General features: G+C 36.6%; 1 protein-coding gene across 1 annotated transcript in view; it reads right to left on the reverse strand.

Moving 5' to 3' along the window:
• Positions 1–6054, reverse strand: part of LOC117230867 — a 223942-nt gene extending 217888 nt beyond the window's left edge. Inside the window, exon 1 of the mRNA XM_033488747.1 lies at positions 3387–6054. Coding sequence (XP_033344638.1) covers positions 3387–5691 — 2305 coding nt within the window. The 5' untranslated portion in view covers positions 5692–6054. The remainder of the gene's footprint in view (positions 1–3386) is intronic.
• Positions 6055–18701: the final 12647 nt, after the last annotated feature.

An 18701-nucleotide genomic window follows, 5' to 3' on the forward strand; every position in this document is an offset into this window, starting at 1 on the left:
TCGCCAGAATCTTTTTCTTTTTAGTGGATTTCTTTCGTATCGGGATTACGAGAATATTTCTCTTCTAGTAAAAACTGATCCTACAGATTCCACAAATTCTACTCTATATTATAAAGGAGGAACTCTTATCGTATAACTATTCTAATTATATCGAAGAAACTAAGATTCTTCTACAAGTTAATACTTTATTAAATTAAGTTGCACCACTGAAACTTAATACTTCCGCCCCTATTCCGTTTTCTGGTACTTTCTTCAAGTTTTCCTCCTTTTCTTTAAAATTTGATCAGTATGATCGAATTTCCTCTCTCTCTCTCTCTGTTTATCTGTACGAAAAGAATGTACGAAAACCAAGAATCATTTTCATATGTATATTTGTACACTTTTATGTGTATATGTGAAACTGCATGAAATTTTATGTGTATATGTTATGTATTGATCGAAATTTTCAAATTTTTGTTCTATGCTTTTACGAATAGACCGTGGAAGTTTATATACTTACATATATGAAATTTAGATGTGTTGGAATGCTGAGAATGTGCATAAAATATATAAGGTATTTAGAATAAAGTACTGCTTATAAATAACTAATAATAAAAGAATAATTTCACGAGAATTCTTCACACGTAAAACAGTGTGCAAATTATCTATGGTATTGTGATCGATCTAAATGAAAAAGCTGACATCTCCTACAATTGACGTTTCAATGTAAAGAAGGTACGAAAGTATCCACTGTAGCGTAAACGTAACAGATTTTATATGAAAATTCATTAAGTTGGTCTTTTGGTAAAGCTTGCGAATTATAGTAAAATAAGTCATTGGAAGGAAAATTTGAAATGCAGATATTTTTTTGAAATCCTTCATATTTAGTTTCTGGATATGTGTTTCGTTACCCAACGAGCGATTTCATGTACAATAATATACATGTGTTTCTAAACTTGTCCTTCCCATTTCTCTAAATATTCGAAACTTGTAGCATTTTAAAATTTAAACACATACTCATAAAGATAGTCGTAAAATAAAATCTTGAAAAAGAATTCACTTCCTTTATCGATTATTTATATCTATAAGTATATAATTTTCTGGTCAGATTTTTCTTTGGAAAGGAAATCAATCGATTATAACTTTCCCCTTACAGGAAAATAGTTCTCCATTCCTAGAAAACATAAGAATTAAAAATTACAATAAATGCTTGATAATAACGACTCTAGTAGAATGATAAAGATAGCAAAATACTAACTATGAAGCTAGCCTTGGTTTCTTACAAATTTCTAATCCAAATCAAATTTCTAAAATAGCTATCTCGAAGTACTAAACGAAATTCCTTATCTATTCTATAATTCTAAAATTAATATCATTTTTATTATTTTGATAATAAGTACTTACGTTGATAATAAATAATACTTCTCTAACTAACTATTACAAAGATTACTGAATATTTTATAACGATTCTTGTCATTTTTACCAACAGTAATAGAGGAAATAATATAGGTATAAGAAGTAATATATAAAAAGTACAAGAACAGAAATTAGAGAAAGAAATGGATAACATTTCTCTATCATAAAATAATATTTATATTATAGCTCATTATATTCTACTCTTTTTAATTAAAATATCTCATTTCAAAATATACGAGAAGTCTGAAGTTTTACCATTTTTGTGTCGTCATTTTCCTTCGTGCAATTTAAAAACATTTAATTATCGTTTAATATCATGTTTAATACAACTTTGATTAAAAGAGAAAAACACGGAGAACTACGTACCCTGAAAAATGAACAAATGCCAAATACAACATTTTAACTAAGAACAGTATCGTATTTACTGTTTAACAAATCGTTTCCAAAGGATTAAACCGGTCTTCTACATTTAACGAAGCAAACCAACATTCGCAGAAAAGCTCCTACACTACCATCTCAAATCGTTTGCATGGAAATGATTTTATTTTATCCCATGCGATTTCCTGAGGATTTACAGCGCCTGCCACGCAAAAACACACGAGGGACCCATCGATTAACCCAACGTTCATTTCACTTGTGCTTCTTTCTTTCCTTTAAACTCGCCTGCGTCCATTATTAGCCTCGTAGCATCGAGCAACGACATTGTTCGCGGTGTAATACTAACAAAACGGCAAGTTGCGACGTATAACGCGAAAGTTTCGTCATAACGCCGAAGATGAATATTTCTAGAACGTGAAGGAAATCCAACGTCGCGTAAACACGGCGGGATAGCGGTGAATAGGAAGCTGAGCTTTTAAGGGGCAAGTTTTCGCATTAGCGAAAAGACGTAACGTAACCATGGTCACATGCTTCAAGACAATTACGGACACTTTGACACTGCGACACGAAATCGTCGAAATTCTGTGGCACTTAAAAGAGTTCGTTTCTCGTAGCAGTCATTTCCCTTCGTCTTTCGCTTTACGTAGTTCTATCTCTTTGTATAATTACGAAGTAAGGTTCGGTGCAAAGCGTTTTAATAGTGCTGTCACTTCGAACGAAACTTGTCGCTTTTAATTAAATGTGCAATTAACAGAGTACGTTAGTGGAACTATCTATCTTGGAAAATGTTCCGGAAGATTAAAAGTTGGTTGTCTTTGCTTTTGTCAGCGTGTTGTTTTTTTTTTTTTTTTAATATAATAGCGATAATACATCGTTAGAGGATGATGACGATTACTTATTTATCATTTATCTTTAGTAGATGAGTTTATCGTAGTTATTTTCCTTACCGAGATGCGTTAAATTCACATAATTTATTTCGAGTAGGTAGAAAATTTATTTTAGATGTCGTTTTTAAAATTTTATGCTTTGTAACTGTTTCACTAAATGGAAGAACAGTAGTTTAACGAGAAAAGTATCCATGTATAAGTGCAACAATTAATACCGTCTTTTTTAACCATACTAGAATTATATCATACGTCGAATAATTTTACTCTAACTTTCTTAAACTAAAATTTCTAACACTTAATGAAATATTTGCATAATTTTATATATCCAAGAAATAATGACTACACTTTTCACTATGATCAAATAGAGATAAGATAACTAAGAATTGAAATAATTTTTTTAAATCTAAAATAGTTTTAATTCAAAGAAAAAAGCATTCACGTATGTGTACATAAAATATTTTTATCCAAAATACTCGATATTAATACATGGAATTAACTATGGATTAAATAAATTGCGATATTTAAGAAGCATTTTAGTCGCCCTCATTAATATCGTCTCCTCTGCAAATTTTAAATGAAAGCAACTCTCTGACAAAACAAAATTAGAGGCCTATTCATTACTTGCACCACATTGAGTTCCGTCACGACAAAGCATCTTTCACACTTCACAGCGTGCTTCTGCATTTCAAAAAGACCGACAAAACATCAAAGTAGTTCATTTCTTACCTTGCGTGCTCCGTTCCTTTTTCTTCCGTCGCAGTCTCCTCTTTTGCACTTTCTCCTTGTAATTAGATGACGAAGAATCGTCGCAACCCGCCGCTTCCTGTTTCTCCGCTATCTTCTTCGCCTCCTCCTGCCTCTTTTTCAGCAGCTCGTACACTCTCTTAAAGTAATCTCTAGCAATGTCCTCGTTCGATTTGTTCGTTAACACGCCTCCACTATTCGAACAGTCGGTATTATCAGCAGATTGTTCATCGAGATTTCCTTTCGAATCACTTCGCTCCACGCATTGCCCCAAAGATGGCAATTCCTCGCTACCATCCACGATCTTGAATGTGTCGCTTTTCTTCACATTCGACCGGGTGTATAGCTCCTTATAGTCATTGAAGGCCTTCTTGGGAATTGTGCTGTAACCACAATCCGGAGAATTCACGTTAAAGGAATTAGTTTCATGATTCTTCGCTTGAACCTTCGCTAATATATGATTCCTAGACGTGTCGGGCTTCTTATCAACAACCAGATAATTTTCCTGTAAACTGGTACTTGGCCTATCGTTGACAGAGCCGTTAGAAGCGTCGTTAGAAATCACAGTGAACGAATCGCCCAAGTTAACCCGACCATCATCCGAAGTTCCTTGATTCTCGGGACTATTTCCTTGTTTCAGTAATGGATTCAAACAATTCTGCAAGTTCTGACAGACTTTGCAATTCTTAAAAGAACACAGATCCGTCTGAAGATCTTTCCATCTCGGTTTACTCATAAAGTCTTCCTCTTTGACTTCTCTGGCGTCTGATTCGCGATGCTGTCTCTCGTGCTTCTTTCTCTCCTTGTACTGGCGCCAGGACTCTTCGACGGTGTCCTGGCACCCGACACGCCTCGGAGGATTCTCCTGCTCCGAGTCCAGGCTGCCTCCCATCTGGCCCAGCAACACGTCGCTCTTCGTTTTTCGGTAGAGCTTCCGTTTCTCCGCGGGCTCTCTCGTTTGGGAACTTTGTCGACGATTCGTGCCAGTCGTTTCCGCGGCCTCGAGGATCGTCTCGCTCCTGGAACGGCGGTACGCTTTTTGCCCGAACGAATCTTTGGAACGCGACCTGTCGGACCTCAACGATCTCTCCCTCTCGATCTGCCTGCTGCTGCCCGCTTTCTGCCTGTCCTTCTGAAGAATCTCAGGATCGAACCTGATGACGCTCGTCTCGCTGCGCACCTTTCGGGTACGATAACCTCGCGGATCCTCCGGTTGCCTGTAATCCGAGTACCTCTTCTGAATTCCAACGCCTGGACGCGTGTTACTCAGACTCCTCGACTGTTCCAGTTCCATCCTCTGTTGAATCTTCCTTCTCAGAAACGATCTCACCCTTTCTAGCTCTTCGTTCTTAATCTTCCTGCTAACGTTGGTGTCTTCCGGTTTCAAAGTCTCGTCAGAAGCTTCGTGCGATTCGTTGTCCACGGAATTGTTCTCATCGTTGCGTCCTCTTTTGCTTCTCACATCTTCCTGCTTAATTGCTTGTCTGAGACGGGTCAAACCGTCTTTGATCCTCTGACTAAGAATCTCATCGTCGTTCTCATTAATTTTTAATTGTGGGTCCTCGTTAGGTTCTTCTTCCTCCACGTGCACCAATCTTGGCAGAGTCTCGCTATGACTCCTCAGATAAGCCTTCACCTTCTTACACCTCTCCTTGGCGATCTCCTCGGCGCTCTTTCCCACGGTATTCTTATTTCTTAGGTCGTCTATAATTTGCTGTCTTAGATAATCTCCTATGGAATACCTTTTCGAATTTGCCTTCTCGTTGCTCTCTCTCGACGCGCTCTCGCAACCACCAGAATGTCTACTCTTCTTTTTCTTCTCCTTCTCCTTCACCGTGACCTCGCTTTTTGATTTCCGCGGTTTGTAGCCAAATTGAACAGATCCAAACTTCGTACTGAATCCGTCCACGTTCCTGTTCCCTTGAGCAGGAAGCGCAATCGTCGAAAACGCGGAGGAAGATGAAAAGGGCGAAGGAACGGTAGAAGATTTCTCGCTTGTGGATCTGCTGCTTGGAAACTCCTCGTGCGAGCTGAGACCCTCACGAAAAGAGCCTCTGGCCCGCTGCGCTGTTCGTCCAGTCGTCTCGACCAGGAGACGGCCATCCTTGTCCAACAGCTGGATGACAGGAAGCTTGTCCGCGGACGTGGTCAGCTCCCACTCCCAGTGGAGCGGCTTGTCCAGCTTCAATCTGATGATCGGTTCCGTAGGTTCATTGGAAGACGAAGAATCCGGATTGACCAGGCTCGACGACGACGTGGCTGTTATAATCGGGTGAGCGTTCTTCATGTTTCCGGTTCTCGCGCTCTCGTGCACAAGCCAAAGCAGTTTTCGTTCTTGCGCCGCGCTGGGTTCGATCACCTTCGCAGCTCGAGGGCCACCGTAAACTTTTCGTCCCCCTTAACGATTTCAGCGAAACGATCACCTCGATGTTTGGACCCAGTTGACTTTTAACTTACAGGATGATGCTTCGATGTTTTTAACCATATATGGGAAATTTCAATTAGTTTGGTTCCTATCGATTGTACGATGAATTAACGTGATCCCTATCGATCGATTCTTTTGATTGTGTAATCGATTAACGCGATTTTTGTCGCTCGACTCTCTCGATTATACGATTTATTAACGTGACTTTTGTCGTTTGATTTTTACTTTGTACGGAGCTTCCTTAATTGTTTTATCTCGCGGTTAAATTTAAAAGATTTTTCATTTCCCAACCTTATTTTTGTTTTATGGTTACATTTAAATGATTTTCATTTTGTAGAGGGCTTCTTTCTATAGTCAAATGTAGTAGTGACTTTTTCTTCCTGGGGGCTTCCTTTCCTTTCTATTTTTACTTTATAGCCAATTTCAAATGGTCTATTTTTATTTGGAAATCAAGTTTACGTGAAATCTTTAGTTACTGTACGCATTGATTTATATCAGAATTTTAATATAACTTGTTCTTGTTTTTGAAAATTAGAGAATAAAAGCTCGTCACCTCGTGGAAGTATCAGTATGCTGTTTTTTCTTCGATGAAGAATATTTACAGAAATACCAAGTTCGATAGTGGGCAAAAATTAGCAAACATTTATACTGGCGAAAATTCTTTTTCGTATTATACTCGATCATTGATTTCGATTGGAATATCAGAGCGTAACAGAGCCAAGATTTATATTTCCACAACTCGAAGCTGAATATCAATATTCAAATGTTCATTTAGACAGTTATCGATGTATGTATGAATATTTCTTCGCCATAACACGCAAATATTTGTACGTATAGAGAAATATTTTCAAAACGAAATGCAGTTATTTTGATCGAGTACCGTTGCAGCCACAAACTTCAAAATTGTTGCTAGTTCTTCCAAACGAATACTTGAAACACACTCGATACAGCTTCTAGATCCGCGAGAAATATATACCAATATTCACTGACATATTCACATCGTTCTACATCTTGCTATATTTTTCGTTCTTCGTACATATAATATTTCTCCTTTTATTGGAAAATTATTTATGAATTAAATTTCAATTTCAATCTCACTTTAACCGTCACTTAACTGAGTTTTACCTTCGAATTAAAAACTGTTTTTAGATTAAACCTCTGCTTGAATTTCACTTTGCTTTTCACCATAAAATATACTTGTTTTTACTTAAAAATTGTATCAGAATTAAATATTGGATATCATCTTTGTACCTTACGGTATACCCATTTTTATCTGAAAATTATCTCTTATTATCCATTTTTATCTCTTTTTATTTCAAATTTATTTTAAAATCAAACTTTCACATTTATTTATATTTATTTATTTCTTTATTTCAATATGAATACATATATATATTTCTCTCGTTAAATGTCCTTTAAAAATTCGAAAAATGAAATGTTGATTGAAGACGAAAATATGTTCGTCACGTAGGAAACACTGGATCACTTGTTTACTTTACTACCATTCCGGTTAATCAATCGATCGATATATCAAAGATCGCACGATCAAACATCGTTCTACATTCGTTCACGTTTGCTTGTTCACCGATCCACGTTTCGATCTGCAAGTTACTCCAGTTGCTCGTAGACGCAACCAGCATGATATCCGGCGCGCATGAAACGCGATCGAGAATTATTGTTCGATGGCGAATCGAACGGACGCGCGTTACGTCGCTTATGTAACAGCCGACCTCAGATGCTTGGCAGCTTGTCAGAATCGAGGGAGTCTGACTTTGGGATGTTTCCGAAACAGCTTCATATCGTATTCACTATCCTCTGTTTCGTTATATTTGCGTTTATTATTCACGAATCAGCTCGCGAGTTCTCCTTACGCGAAGAACGAGCGTCAAGACTGTGGAGAGCTGCTTGTTCCCTCTTGAGAAACAGGAAACACGTCTGTGTGAAGCTATAGAAGAATAGTTTTTCGTAGCTTCTAAGAGGAAACTATGACAGAAAAAGTGAACGAATGTGGTCTGCTGCGAACTTTCAACGATGATTGTACAATTTTTAACACTTAGATGTACGTTTCAACGAAGACCTTTTAATTTGTTACGTACATTCGTGAGAAAGTATTTTTTGGAAGCTAAATATTTAGATATCGTTAAATATATTCAAGCACCGTAGCGACTTTATTATAACTATTTTCAAATTTTACAACGATATTGACGTTGCTCGTGAATATTTTATAGAATTAGCTTTAAGAAATAACCGTGTAAAAAAATGTCAGTCGCTTAAAACTTGGATAAACGAAATGACACAGTTTGCGCTCCGTGTGATCACACGTTGCGTTACGTCCTACATAACGTTAACGTAATATAACTATAGTATCGATCCACGGTACATGCTATGTTCCAATATAGAATCACGATGTCATTCAATTCAAAAGGGCAACTTATTTCCCAACTTTACGGCACAACATCCACTTTCAACGAAACTAGCACAAACCGAACGAAGACCGGAACGTATGAAACTACAATCCAAAGCCAACCACCTTCTAGAAATTTCCTAAAAACTCAGATATGATGTCACGAGTAACTAAAGCGGAGCAAGTCCAGCACGACGTTGCGCGAGGAGACATTGAAATAGACGTCTGGCAAGAACCTTGCAACGTTCGCCGTTGGTCCATCGGAACTGTCGACGCGAAGAAATGGTGGTTCGCGGCGGACGCCAAACCACGCGTGTTTACAAGCAGCCGGTTATAAATAATCACGCGTGAAATCGCGGTTGGTGCCGAGATTTTTCCAACGGGATCGGCTAAGCTCTCGATCTCGTCTTTCCCGGTCCCTCTTTCCGCTTCGTTTCTCCATACTCGTTTAATACACCCACGCGTTCCAGGAAAGGAGCCTCGTTTCCGAAACGATTCGACCGAATCGCTAAGCAAATATCGCGGCCGGAACAACGGGAGCCCGATCTCGGGGCAAGATCAATAAACGAAAAAGCGAACTCCGCTAGGGAAAGGGACCAACGAGTGGAAGCTCGTGGAAACGAAGTTGGTTTCCTTCTTCGAGGTACGCGTCCACTTGCACGCACAGTAAACTATCGCGAGCTGCTTTCTTCGGTATTTCTCGCAAGTGGACACTGATCTGATACTGACTCGGGTAGTCGTCCTCAACGCAGTGTCCACTTGAGAGAAATACTCGAGAGAGAGAGAGAGAGAGAGAGAGCTGCAGGCGATAGTTTTATTCTTAAGTACCTTTGCTAAACTGGCTTCACGATTGCAACAGCGCTAACCACCACCGAAGACCAAGGTGTGTCCTGGTTTCCATCGAGAACTTACCGCGAGCCACTGTGATACCTACATATCTCAAAATATCTCGGAAGACATAGCTGGTGGCCCGTCGGAAACGAAAAACTCGCTGCCATACCACTCGCAGCTGCTATCCCGTCGTGCTCGTCGATTCTTGACAAACGGCCAACCGTGTTCAGGTAAACGTCAGCGAGTCTCCTGATCGAGCGGAACGACGAGGACAGACAGTGAGTCGGAAGAACGAAGAAATTGGGGACAATAGAACTCTACTTAATTGCTCATCTATTCGTGTTAATACGAGGACATAGCTCCATACTTGTTATTGCTTTGTGTAAAAGGGGATTATTTAAATATCGCGTCGCTTGTTCTACGGGAATATGGATCATTTATTGTAGCTTAAAAATAAATAATAATAATAATAATAATAATAATAATAATAATAATAATAATAATAATAATATTAATGTTTGTAGATGAGCTACGGTGGATCACGAAAGCAATCGTGATTATTTCTTTAATAATAATAATATTAATAATAATAATAATAATAATAATAATAACGTTCGTAGAGGAGTTAAAGTGGTTCACGAAGCACTCGAGCACTTATCAGAGAATTTTTTATGAACATGTTATGTGCATTATGCGACATTTCTTGAAATTTCACGAACGCTGTAATGAGACACGATTATCGTGATGATAATAGTAAAATTTGAAATCAATTGGAAAATGTACATGGAAATTGTAAGGCTACACGCGAAATTACACTTAATGAAAAATTAGTATACGGCATAAATAGTAGTTTTAAACGTACAATTAGTGTTAAAGGTGGTTTCGCTACGTATCGTGGCTTATTAAAATACGTATAGTGCATAAATACTTTGACGATCTTTACAAAGTGTACGCTTGCGATAAATGTACTGTAGCTTCTATATATAGTTTTTCAGACACGTTTCGAAATTTATCAAATCACGATAATCGTGTCTCGTGCTAACGAGATTTGAAAATGTTTGTATAATAGGTATGCTGTGCATAAAATATTTCTAAGGGTATTCGAATACTCCCATGAACCACTATGCGCTTATTACAACTAAATTTTAGACGGGTTCAAGTGATGGATGATGATAGGTTAACACGTGACAACGAATGATTGATCTTCAGCTGATTAAATTCATTTATCTGAATGGAAAGCTGTAGGTAGCGAAAGAGTGGATGAATCACTACAATAAGAGGTTTGGCTGCATAAACTTGTAGTGGAGATGTTGCGTTGTTTTGCGTTATTTTGAAAGGTTCGATCCTGGCAGGAAGTAGAACCTTCGATTTACGAACTTTAAAGAAAAAACCCAAGTACGAATTCGCATCTTCGAATATAAGACTCGTCTATAGTATATATATCTATATATAATAAACCTTTATATTGAGGATAAACGATCATTATTTATAAACGTCTATTAACTTAAAAAAAAGGGAACTGTTTACATTTTAACCTATTTGATATTCAGGTCATTCGCGCATAAAGAGTATACAGTATACAGCGAAGAAAATACATCGTAATACAAACCTACCGAACGACCTAGTAAATGACAAAATATCTGTCACACCAACTACGATCTAATTCCCCATAAACCTCTCCTTCAGGCCAATAATACAATATTCCGCAACAGTACAGAACTAGTTAAAAGCTAGAAAAAATACTGGCACACCGTTGTATCTGTTCCAGCATTTACATAATAATTAATAAACGATAATCAATCAGCTTCGAGTATATTAAATTTCGTATCATTCGGTGGTACTTCTCATGTTACTATACAAATTTGATATCTACTACGAAAATGAACTGTACGAAATCTGATGAAAGAAGACGCTTCGTTTACAAAAATAATGTTGCTTGCCAATACTTTTTGTAGCCATTCTATTTATACCACAAGAGGTCTAGATATACTAAATAGAGTTCTACTCTGTATGGAGGCAGGCGCGAAATAGGAAATCGTGCGTGGAATTACTATTGCGTGAACGCGAGGACAGCGCACGGCTCGCGACTGGTTGCGTTCGCGGTTGCAAGTTCGTTCGTTGGATCGATCGATCGATCGTTATCTCGGCTGAGACATCGCGTGCTCGATCCTCGTGCGACTCGCGTACGAGCCAGCCGCGGATTCACTGAAGCGGCCGCACGGCTGCGTCGCGGCAGCCGCGTGTAAACCCACGCCGCCGTCATACCGATCTTAAAATAAATCCCGCGGGATCGAATGAATAGGATGCGGGAATGCCAACACGTGGGATGTGTCACGAATATCATTCGACCGCACGCTCCAGCACGCTCCCGTCCTCGTACCAGGTGCCAGGTATGCGCGAGACAACGCAACGTGTACACGAGCGATCGTCGGTCGCTTGGATTCTCTATGGCGCGTTTCCATTGCGAGCTTGGAATTTTAAGGTGAATCGTAAGGTGTATTTCGTCATAACGTCGCTGACGAGTCATTTTCCGAAGAGAAATTCATTTCTGTTTGTCTTTGGATTTGGATTGATGAAACGCATCACGTCAGATGTAGAATGTGAATCACAGTGCCTGAGGAAGGTAACGGTATGCTATTGCATCGTATTAGCAGACTGTGTATTTTTATGCAAAATAATATTTTTAAGAATGTAATTAAAGAAATAGAATCTTGGTAGAATACTAGTTTACTTGAAAAGGAATATATATACTGTGGATTGTTTTACCTAGAGAGCACTATGCTTCTGATATTTTATATATTTTTGCATATTGTGTGCATCTTGTGCAATTTAGCGCTTTGGAATTTAAATTAAACGCGTGAAATGTCGAAATCTAATTACGAGGTCCGAGTATATTAAATATCTTATTATTTAAAAGTACGTTCGTATGGGTACAAAAATTTCATACTGTGAAAGTGAAATGTAAAATCTGATGAAAACAAAGCTTCTTCGGAAAATACGAGTATGAGCCAACCCATTTTGATGGTCACTGCAATTCTCACTTAGTATATTCAAGTCGCTTATTGCATAAAGTATACAATACAAATTAAACCTACTTAAAGAAATCTTAAATGAAACCCTCAGCGATTTAACAAATACATATTTTTCTTCTCGAAACTCAAAAAGATTTGAGACTATATTATAATAAAATTTAATGAAAAAAATTCAATATTATTTCACCTAGCATATTCCAAATCACCATCGATAATGACCAATCATTTCCAGCGTTAATAATACTCGCATAAAATAAAAAGTAGACCTGCATTAAAATTTTTTCCCAAAAGTTTTCCAACTTGGAGCACGATACCACCAAAAATTCCCCAAATCGTATCGTATCAAATTTCGCGAGAATTTAAATCACTTCCACTTAAACTTTAAGAAGTTTCCAACTGTACATAACGCGAGACTTGCAGCCATTGGAAAGCTCACCTAGGCGACTCACCCGAGGGACATGACATTGCTTGCCAAGATAAAGCCGACTGCACGATAGCTATGGAACATTTGCTTACTTTCGATCATGACCAAGTGCAACGATGTGTGCGCATAAGTTCACACACACGCGCGTTTCGCGGTCCTCCATGGCCTATGGAAATAAAGCGTTCAATTTATCGTGACCGCGAATGTCGCGTTTGATTTTGGCGCATCGGAACGCTGCCATTGAATCTTGGCCCTTGTTGACTCTTCACGTGCTTGAATTGTTTTCCGAGATTGTTTGCTTACCATACGTTGAATCTTTTGCGTTTATTGTAAGGATATATTTGCCTTTGTAAGTGGATTTAAAATTGAGACGTTCTGGAATAGAATTCGTAATACGCAGTCAGTCACAAAAGTCTAGAACAAACCTTCTAAATATAGGATATTGCGATAGAAATGTCTATGAATCTTGTTGACACGTTAAGACACATATCGTTAAAATATACGGTGGGTGTGCGAAGATTTCCGATCGGAATAAATTTTCAACATTGCGTCCGGAAAGCGTTATCTAGAAGATCTGCAAGAATTTTAAATAATATTTGGTATGAGAGTATAAGTGAAAGATAGTACGATACGTAAGCACTATTATATAGTTGTATAATATTGCTTGACATTCTTTAAAATATTACTTTTGGAACATAAGATGAAAAATCTACCTGACTGGAAATTTGTACACGCCAGTGTAACGCGATTTATCCGTTTTCTTAAGATGAAAGGATTAAAGGGATATAAAATAGAATATTACAGAATTTACACATGCCTAATATATCTAATATGAAATCACCAAAATAGTAGGCTTAATGTTATGTTAATATCTTGTAGATTCCCTAATTACGCAAGTAATAATAATCTCCCTGGCGTTGACTAAATCAGAAGTTTTGTGATATTTTATGGTAAATAATTTTCTGACACAAGGTTTTTCAGCTTCTGTGGCAAGTCAGACACACAAAATTCGGTGTACGAAGATTTTCGTCACTGACTGTAGATTGTAAATATACACATGTAGTTATGAGATATGACTGATTGTTGACAGAAATTAAATGGAAAGGGATGAGATTGATCCGCCTGTATACTATAATAGAGTTTTCATCGTTCCAACTAATCACGATACACGTTGTTCAAATAGCGAATACAATTTTATTTTTATATGGAAAAAAATCATTTATTTCAAGTTATTCTATACATATTAATATTGAATAGAAATAAAAATTTTTGGGATAAAAGTGTCACAATATTTTCCATTTTCTACTGTTAACCGATTATTTTAATCTTTTCCAATTTTTTCCGAAATTATGTCGCAAATATAACATGATCGAATATTACATTCGAAGTGCTTGGGTTTTTCCTGGTTTTAGACGGCGCCTATCCTCGGCAGAGGAAAAGTTGATCTTACGTGTATTATTAGAATCGTATGACCCAATGTATCTTCTAATTTTAGGATTAATTACACGCGTGACTGGCTATTAATCGATCGCAAGAAACGTTAATGGTCGTTCCATTTACGCAAGGTTTATGCAAAACGTGAGTCAGGCACCGGGATAACGCAATTGCCAAAAATTTCCACACTGACACAAGTCATCTTCTTGCTCATCTTTACAATCACGGATTGCATAATGAGAAAGCACATTTTTAAAAGAGATAAAACGTGGATTGAAACATAGTTCTGTAAGTTTCTAGTGAACGAAACATGTCAGTAAGTGGTTGCATTTGAAGCACGAACACGCAAATTAAAAATTTAACTTTGTGCAAGAAATGGAAACAATACGACAGATTGACGGTGCGTTGAAATAATAAAAATTGGAACGATAACACTTTCATGGTCGAAATAAAAAAGGATACTATTTCCTCGTTGAAAAAAGTCCCTTTCTTTGTTATCGTAAACGAATCGATGTTGCGCGCGGATATAAGATTTCTCTGTGATTTCCGCATTTCTCGTTTACTCAGCTCTGGAATATTCTACCGGGGCAAGGAACATTTTAAATTACATGAAAATATCGAACAATTGCAGTCCACAGTGCAATCTGTTGTGTCAATCCGAATATCTCGCATTACGATTGACTCATTATTATTTTGTTCGTATTCAATTGCTATGTTATTTATATTTATTATTCCTAGTTTCTATATACCATTGCTTCAAATTTGTTATTTTTAAAAAATAATTTCCGTCAAATATTTCGAATCTATTTGTAAGGTGGAATTTTTCAATTTATATCATCTTATAAATAACAAGCAATTTCCAACGAAAATTGTTCGACATTTTTCTCAATTTCGTTACGCGGCAGGTGTTCCAATAAAATTCAAAGGCCATTTGTCGTAGCATAGAAAATAATAATTTATTCAGCGTTCAGCGGAAATATAAACGTACAGTGTACTGCAGGGAAACATTTCTCTCGAAATGAACATAAAGTGTCGACTATACTTTAACAGCGAATGACTCTATCTGCGTACAATGAGGCATCGTTGGTACACGCACTTGTTTCATCCACTACGCTATCACCTTTGTCATCCTCTACACGTTATAAAACAGTAATAAGTTGTTCGTATACGTCTAGAAAAAACGTATTTCAGGAGGTTAATCGGTAAATTCTTCTAAACTTTGATCCGCGATTCTGTCCCCTAAAAAACGAAACTAGCTCGGTCTCAAGCGTTTTCGTGCTTCACACACACGAATATACAATAGATTCTACGCGCGTGTTTTCGTACTATTTTCCCCTGAATGTACAATTCACCTCGTGTTTATTTTTTCCTTTTTCCCGTCTTCTTCTTTTATCTTTAAATCCGAACCATATTGTTTCAACGAGACAGAACAAATTTAGATTCGTGCCTCATGTTGAGTCAAATGAATGGAACTTGCGATTCTTTGCATTGATTACACTGTTCCCCGAGCAAATATTTCAGACTAATGCAACTCGATCGAAAGTTTTAGTGTGCACGCAAAGGTAGCCTGTATTTTCTATTGTGATAGAATATTGATTTTACTGAAATTGATTATTTTGTATCGTAGTTAATAACAATTTTCAATAGAAAATTCCATCGATTCAAGTATCGTGTTATTGCAATGTCTGACTTTCGATGTTTTAACGGCGCTGAATTTTATCCAAATATCGTGGTTACGGTTATTATAATTTTTTATTCATAAATATTCGAATGATACTTATTCGACAGCTTTGTGATTTACACACGAAGATCAGAAAAGGAAAGCACGATAGATTCATTTTTGTCGATTTTCTGATTTTCATTTTCATTTCCGCTTTTTCGATTGCTTTATTCTGCCACTGTTCCATAAAGAACGCAAAATATACTTTATTACATCTTCTTTAGCGATAGTAAACGTGTTTGGAAAAACAAACTGATACCTTAATGCTAAAAAGAATTTTATGGAAATATCGTTCTTTGCAATAGAACAATTTGCATGCAATAACTTTCTAAAAATATTCGCAAATATTTTTGGAACTTTATTCGTGTATGATTGACGTTTCCAATTTGTCATTTCCAATTTATTCTGTTGTTTGTTGCAGATATGTACATTCTATTCATTTAACGATCATAAAATAATGACCATTTCATTTGACTGAACATTTTTATCGAACGCTGTCGTTTGCAACATGCACGCAAACCTGTATACAAATCTAAAACTCGTGACTCGATAAACGTAACAAAGTATTCGTAGTAAGTATTATGCAACATATTATAATCAATTATAAAAAAAAAATCATTATGCGTGCAAAGATAAATTAAAAATAAAATTTATCTCTAAAAATTACAAAATAATAAAATTATTCAAATATTATAAATCTCATTCAATAATATACCGATATCGGTAAACGAATTACGTATAATGTTTCATAATAAAAATAAAGTAATGAAACGAAGACAATTAAAAGTTGATCGACATAAACTTTCCAACTATATAAAATGTACAATTTCCAATTGATCTTTACTTAATGATAAATCTTTAGAAAGCTAGGTCGTGTTAAAAGAAATAAATGTATCGCGGCTTATTGCTTCTTCGACCTGCGTTCTCAAGTGCATCGCTACGTGCAACATCCTCTTAAATGCGACAAATCTCGTACGACTCGCACTTTCTGTGCTTCACGCTACTTATCTATGTAAATTAAAGTTTATAAAAGATCGCATAACCAACGGGGCAATTGGGTAAATCGCATTGCGTTTTACAGAATCGTTATCGCGTAATAATACTCACATTCATCTTGTACAAGTACATATACATATACATATGTGTCTAGAAATATATGCATGGTCACTTATCCACTTGCCTTCGTGCTAAATGTAGATGTCGATTGAAAGTAAAAGAAATCGATGCGCACGTTAATAGCATAGTAAAAATTGTATTGACCTGCTTCCGTAATATTCACTAACTTTTACCGAAATTCTGATAATTACGTATCTAAATAACATTTAAATTGATATTTTGCAATAAAAGATGATTTACCGTTACACTGTTTATAATTAAAAATTGAAACGATTTAATGTTCAATCTACACAATCTACATGTGAATATAAATTTCATGTACATACTACATACACTTGAGGTGTACAACGGTTGAACTTGATATTATTATAATGCATTCCAGAATAAAATGCAACATATGTAACTTTCTCATTGTGAGAGAAAGTATTCTAAAGAAAAGTAATAAATTCATACATTTGCATCAATACTTCCATACTTATTCTATTAATTACGTTTTCCTATAACGTGTGATAAAATGATGGATACTTATACAAAAATAAAATCATGTATTATTTTACATAAAAACGATGTAACTTTTAACATCGATGTTTTTTCTACATCTTACTATCATAAATCATTTTCTACAATTATAATAACATCTCAAAATTTTTACCACTCGAAAATGGCAAATTTTTTATTAATTTCAACTGCTCGTGGATACGTTCACACATCGAAAGGAATTTAAATGTGCAACGAGTAAAATCAAAAGTCGGTCGAACGAAATATACGGAACGAAGGAAACTCGATAAGAAAATCGATTTCTCCGACATTTATCGAAAATCTACATCGTGCAGGAACACAAACGGATCGAACCATGCGTATATAATAATACTAAGTCTTACGAAGCATTCCATTTACGTATTTCTATTATATCGACGACACGTTATTCTTCTCGTTATCGTTAATCTTCTCCTACGTCGTATAAAGTAATGCACTCGGGCAAACGATAAATTATCATACTTACAATAAGTCAACAGAGGAAAGAATAAAACGATTGCATAATCACACCGCGTTAAGTCTCATTTGGCCAACGAATTGCACGCTTAAAAAAAAGTCCGCTATGCATATCACCTTCTGTGTGTCGATCCTTTAAAAAGTACTGTCATTTCGATCTGTATACGTTTGTATTCTCCATCGTCGTTCCACTCTATTATCCGATCGTACGATTTCCTCGATCAGACTTTTGTCATTTGAAACGTCCAAATAACTCGAAAGGATAAGCAATTCAAACATCCAGCAACATATTTTGATCGTTTGAGTGAGTTTGAACAAACTTTGATCGGTTTGATCTCACTCGAAATATATTCCAACGATCAAGTACTTGGCAACTTTCTAAAATCGGATTGTATTCAGTTTGGATTCCAAACGTTTGAACATCTCGTGTATTTAAACAATTCGACATGCCGTATGTTAGAGGAAAAATATTAATCGCAGAAATGTTAATAGTGCAACGATGATATCATTACGAGATTCTGATGTATAAGTGGAATATCATGGAATATTTCTGGAGCGAGATCCACGTGATTCAATCGTGTATCCGATCTCAGCTGAAACGCGTCTGATTCTGGCAAACGTGCCAAAAAGAACTTGACGGAACTCGAACCGTCCTTTAACTCGATCTGCCACGCGTGTCAGAAACTTCCTGCTATCCCGCTACGCTCGACGTATTTGAAATCAACCGAGAACTTTACACGGATTGCTAGAAACCTGGCCTTCCACGACACTGCGCTGTCGCGAAATTCTGACACCATCGAAAAGTATACCTATAAATCAATCGAATTCGATTTGTTTTCGTTTGTGTTGTTAAAAGAAGTTTGGAGAGGAAATTTTCAAAGGAAGCTTGATGAAGTAACATTCGAGTTACACTTTGGT

Source organism: Bombus vosnesenskii, unplaced genomic scaffold (genome assembly GCF_011952255.1).
Source record: "Bombus vosnesenskii isolate JDL3184/JDL3185 unplaced genomic scaffold, Bvos_JDL3184-5_v1.1 scf7180000013263, whole genome shotgun sequence".
In the NCBI taxonomy this organism is placed as follows: domain Eukaryota; kingdom Metazoa; phylum Arthropoda; class Insecta; order Hymenoptera; family Apidae; genus Bombus; species Bombus vosnesenskii.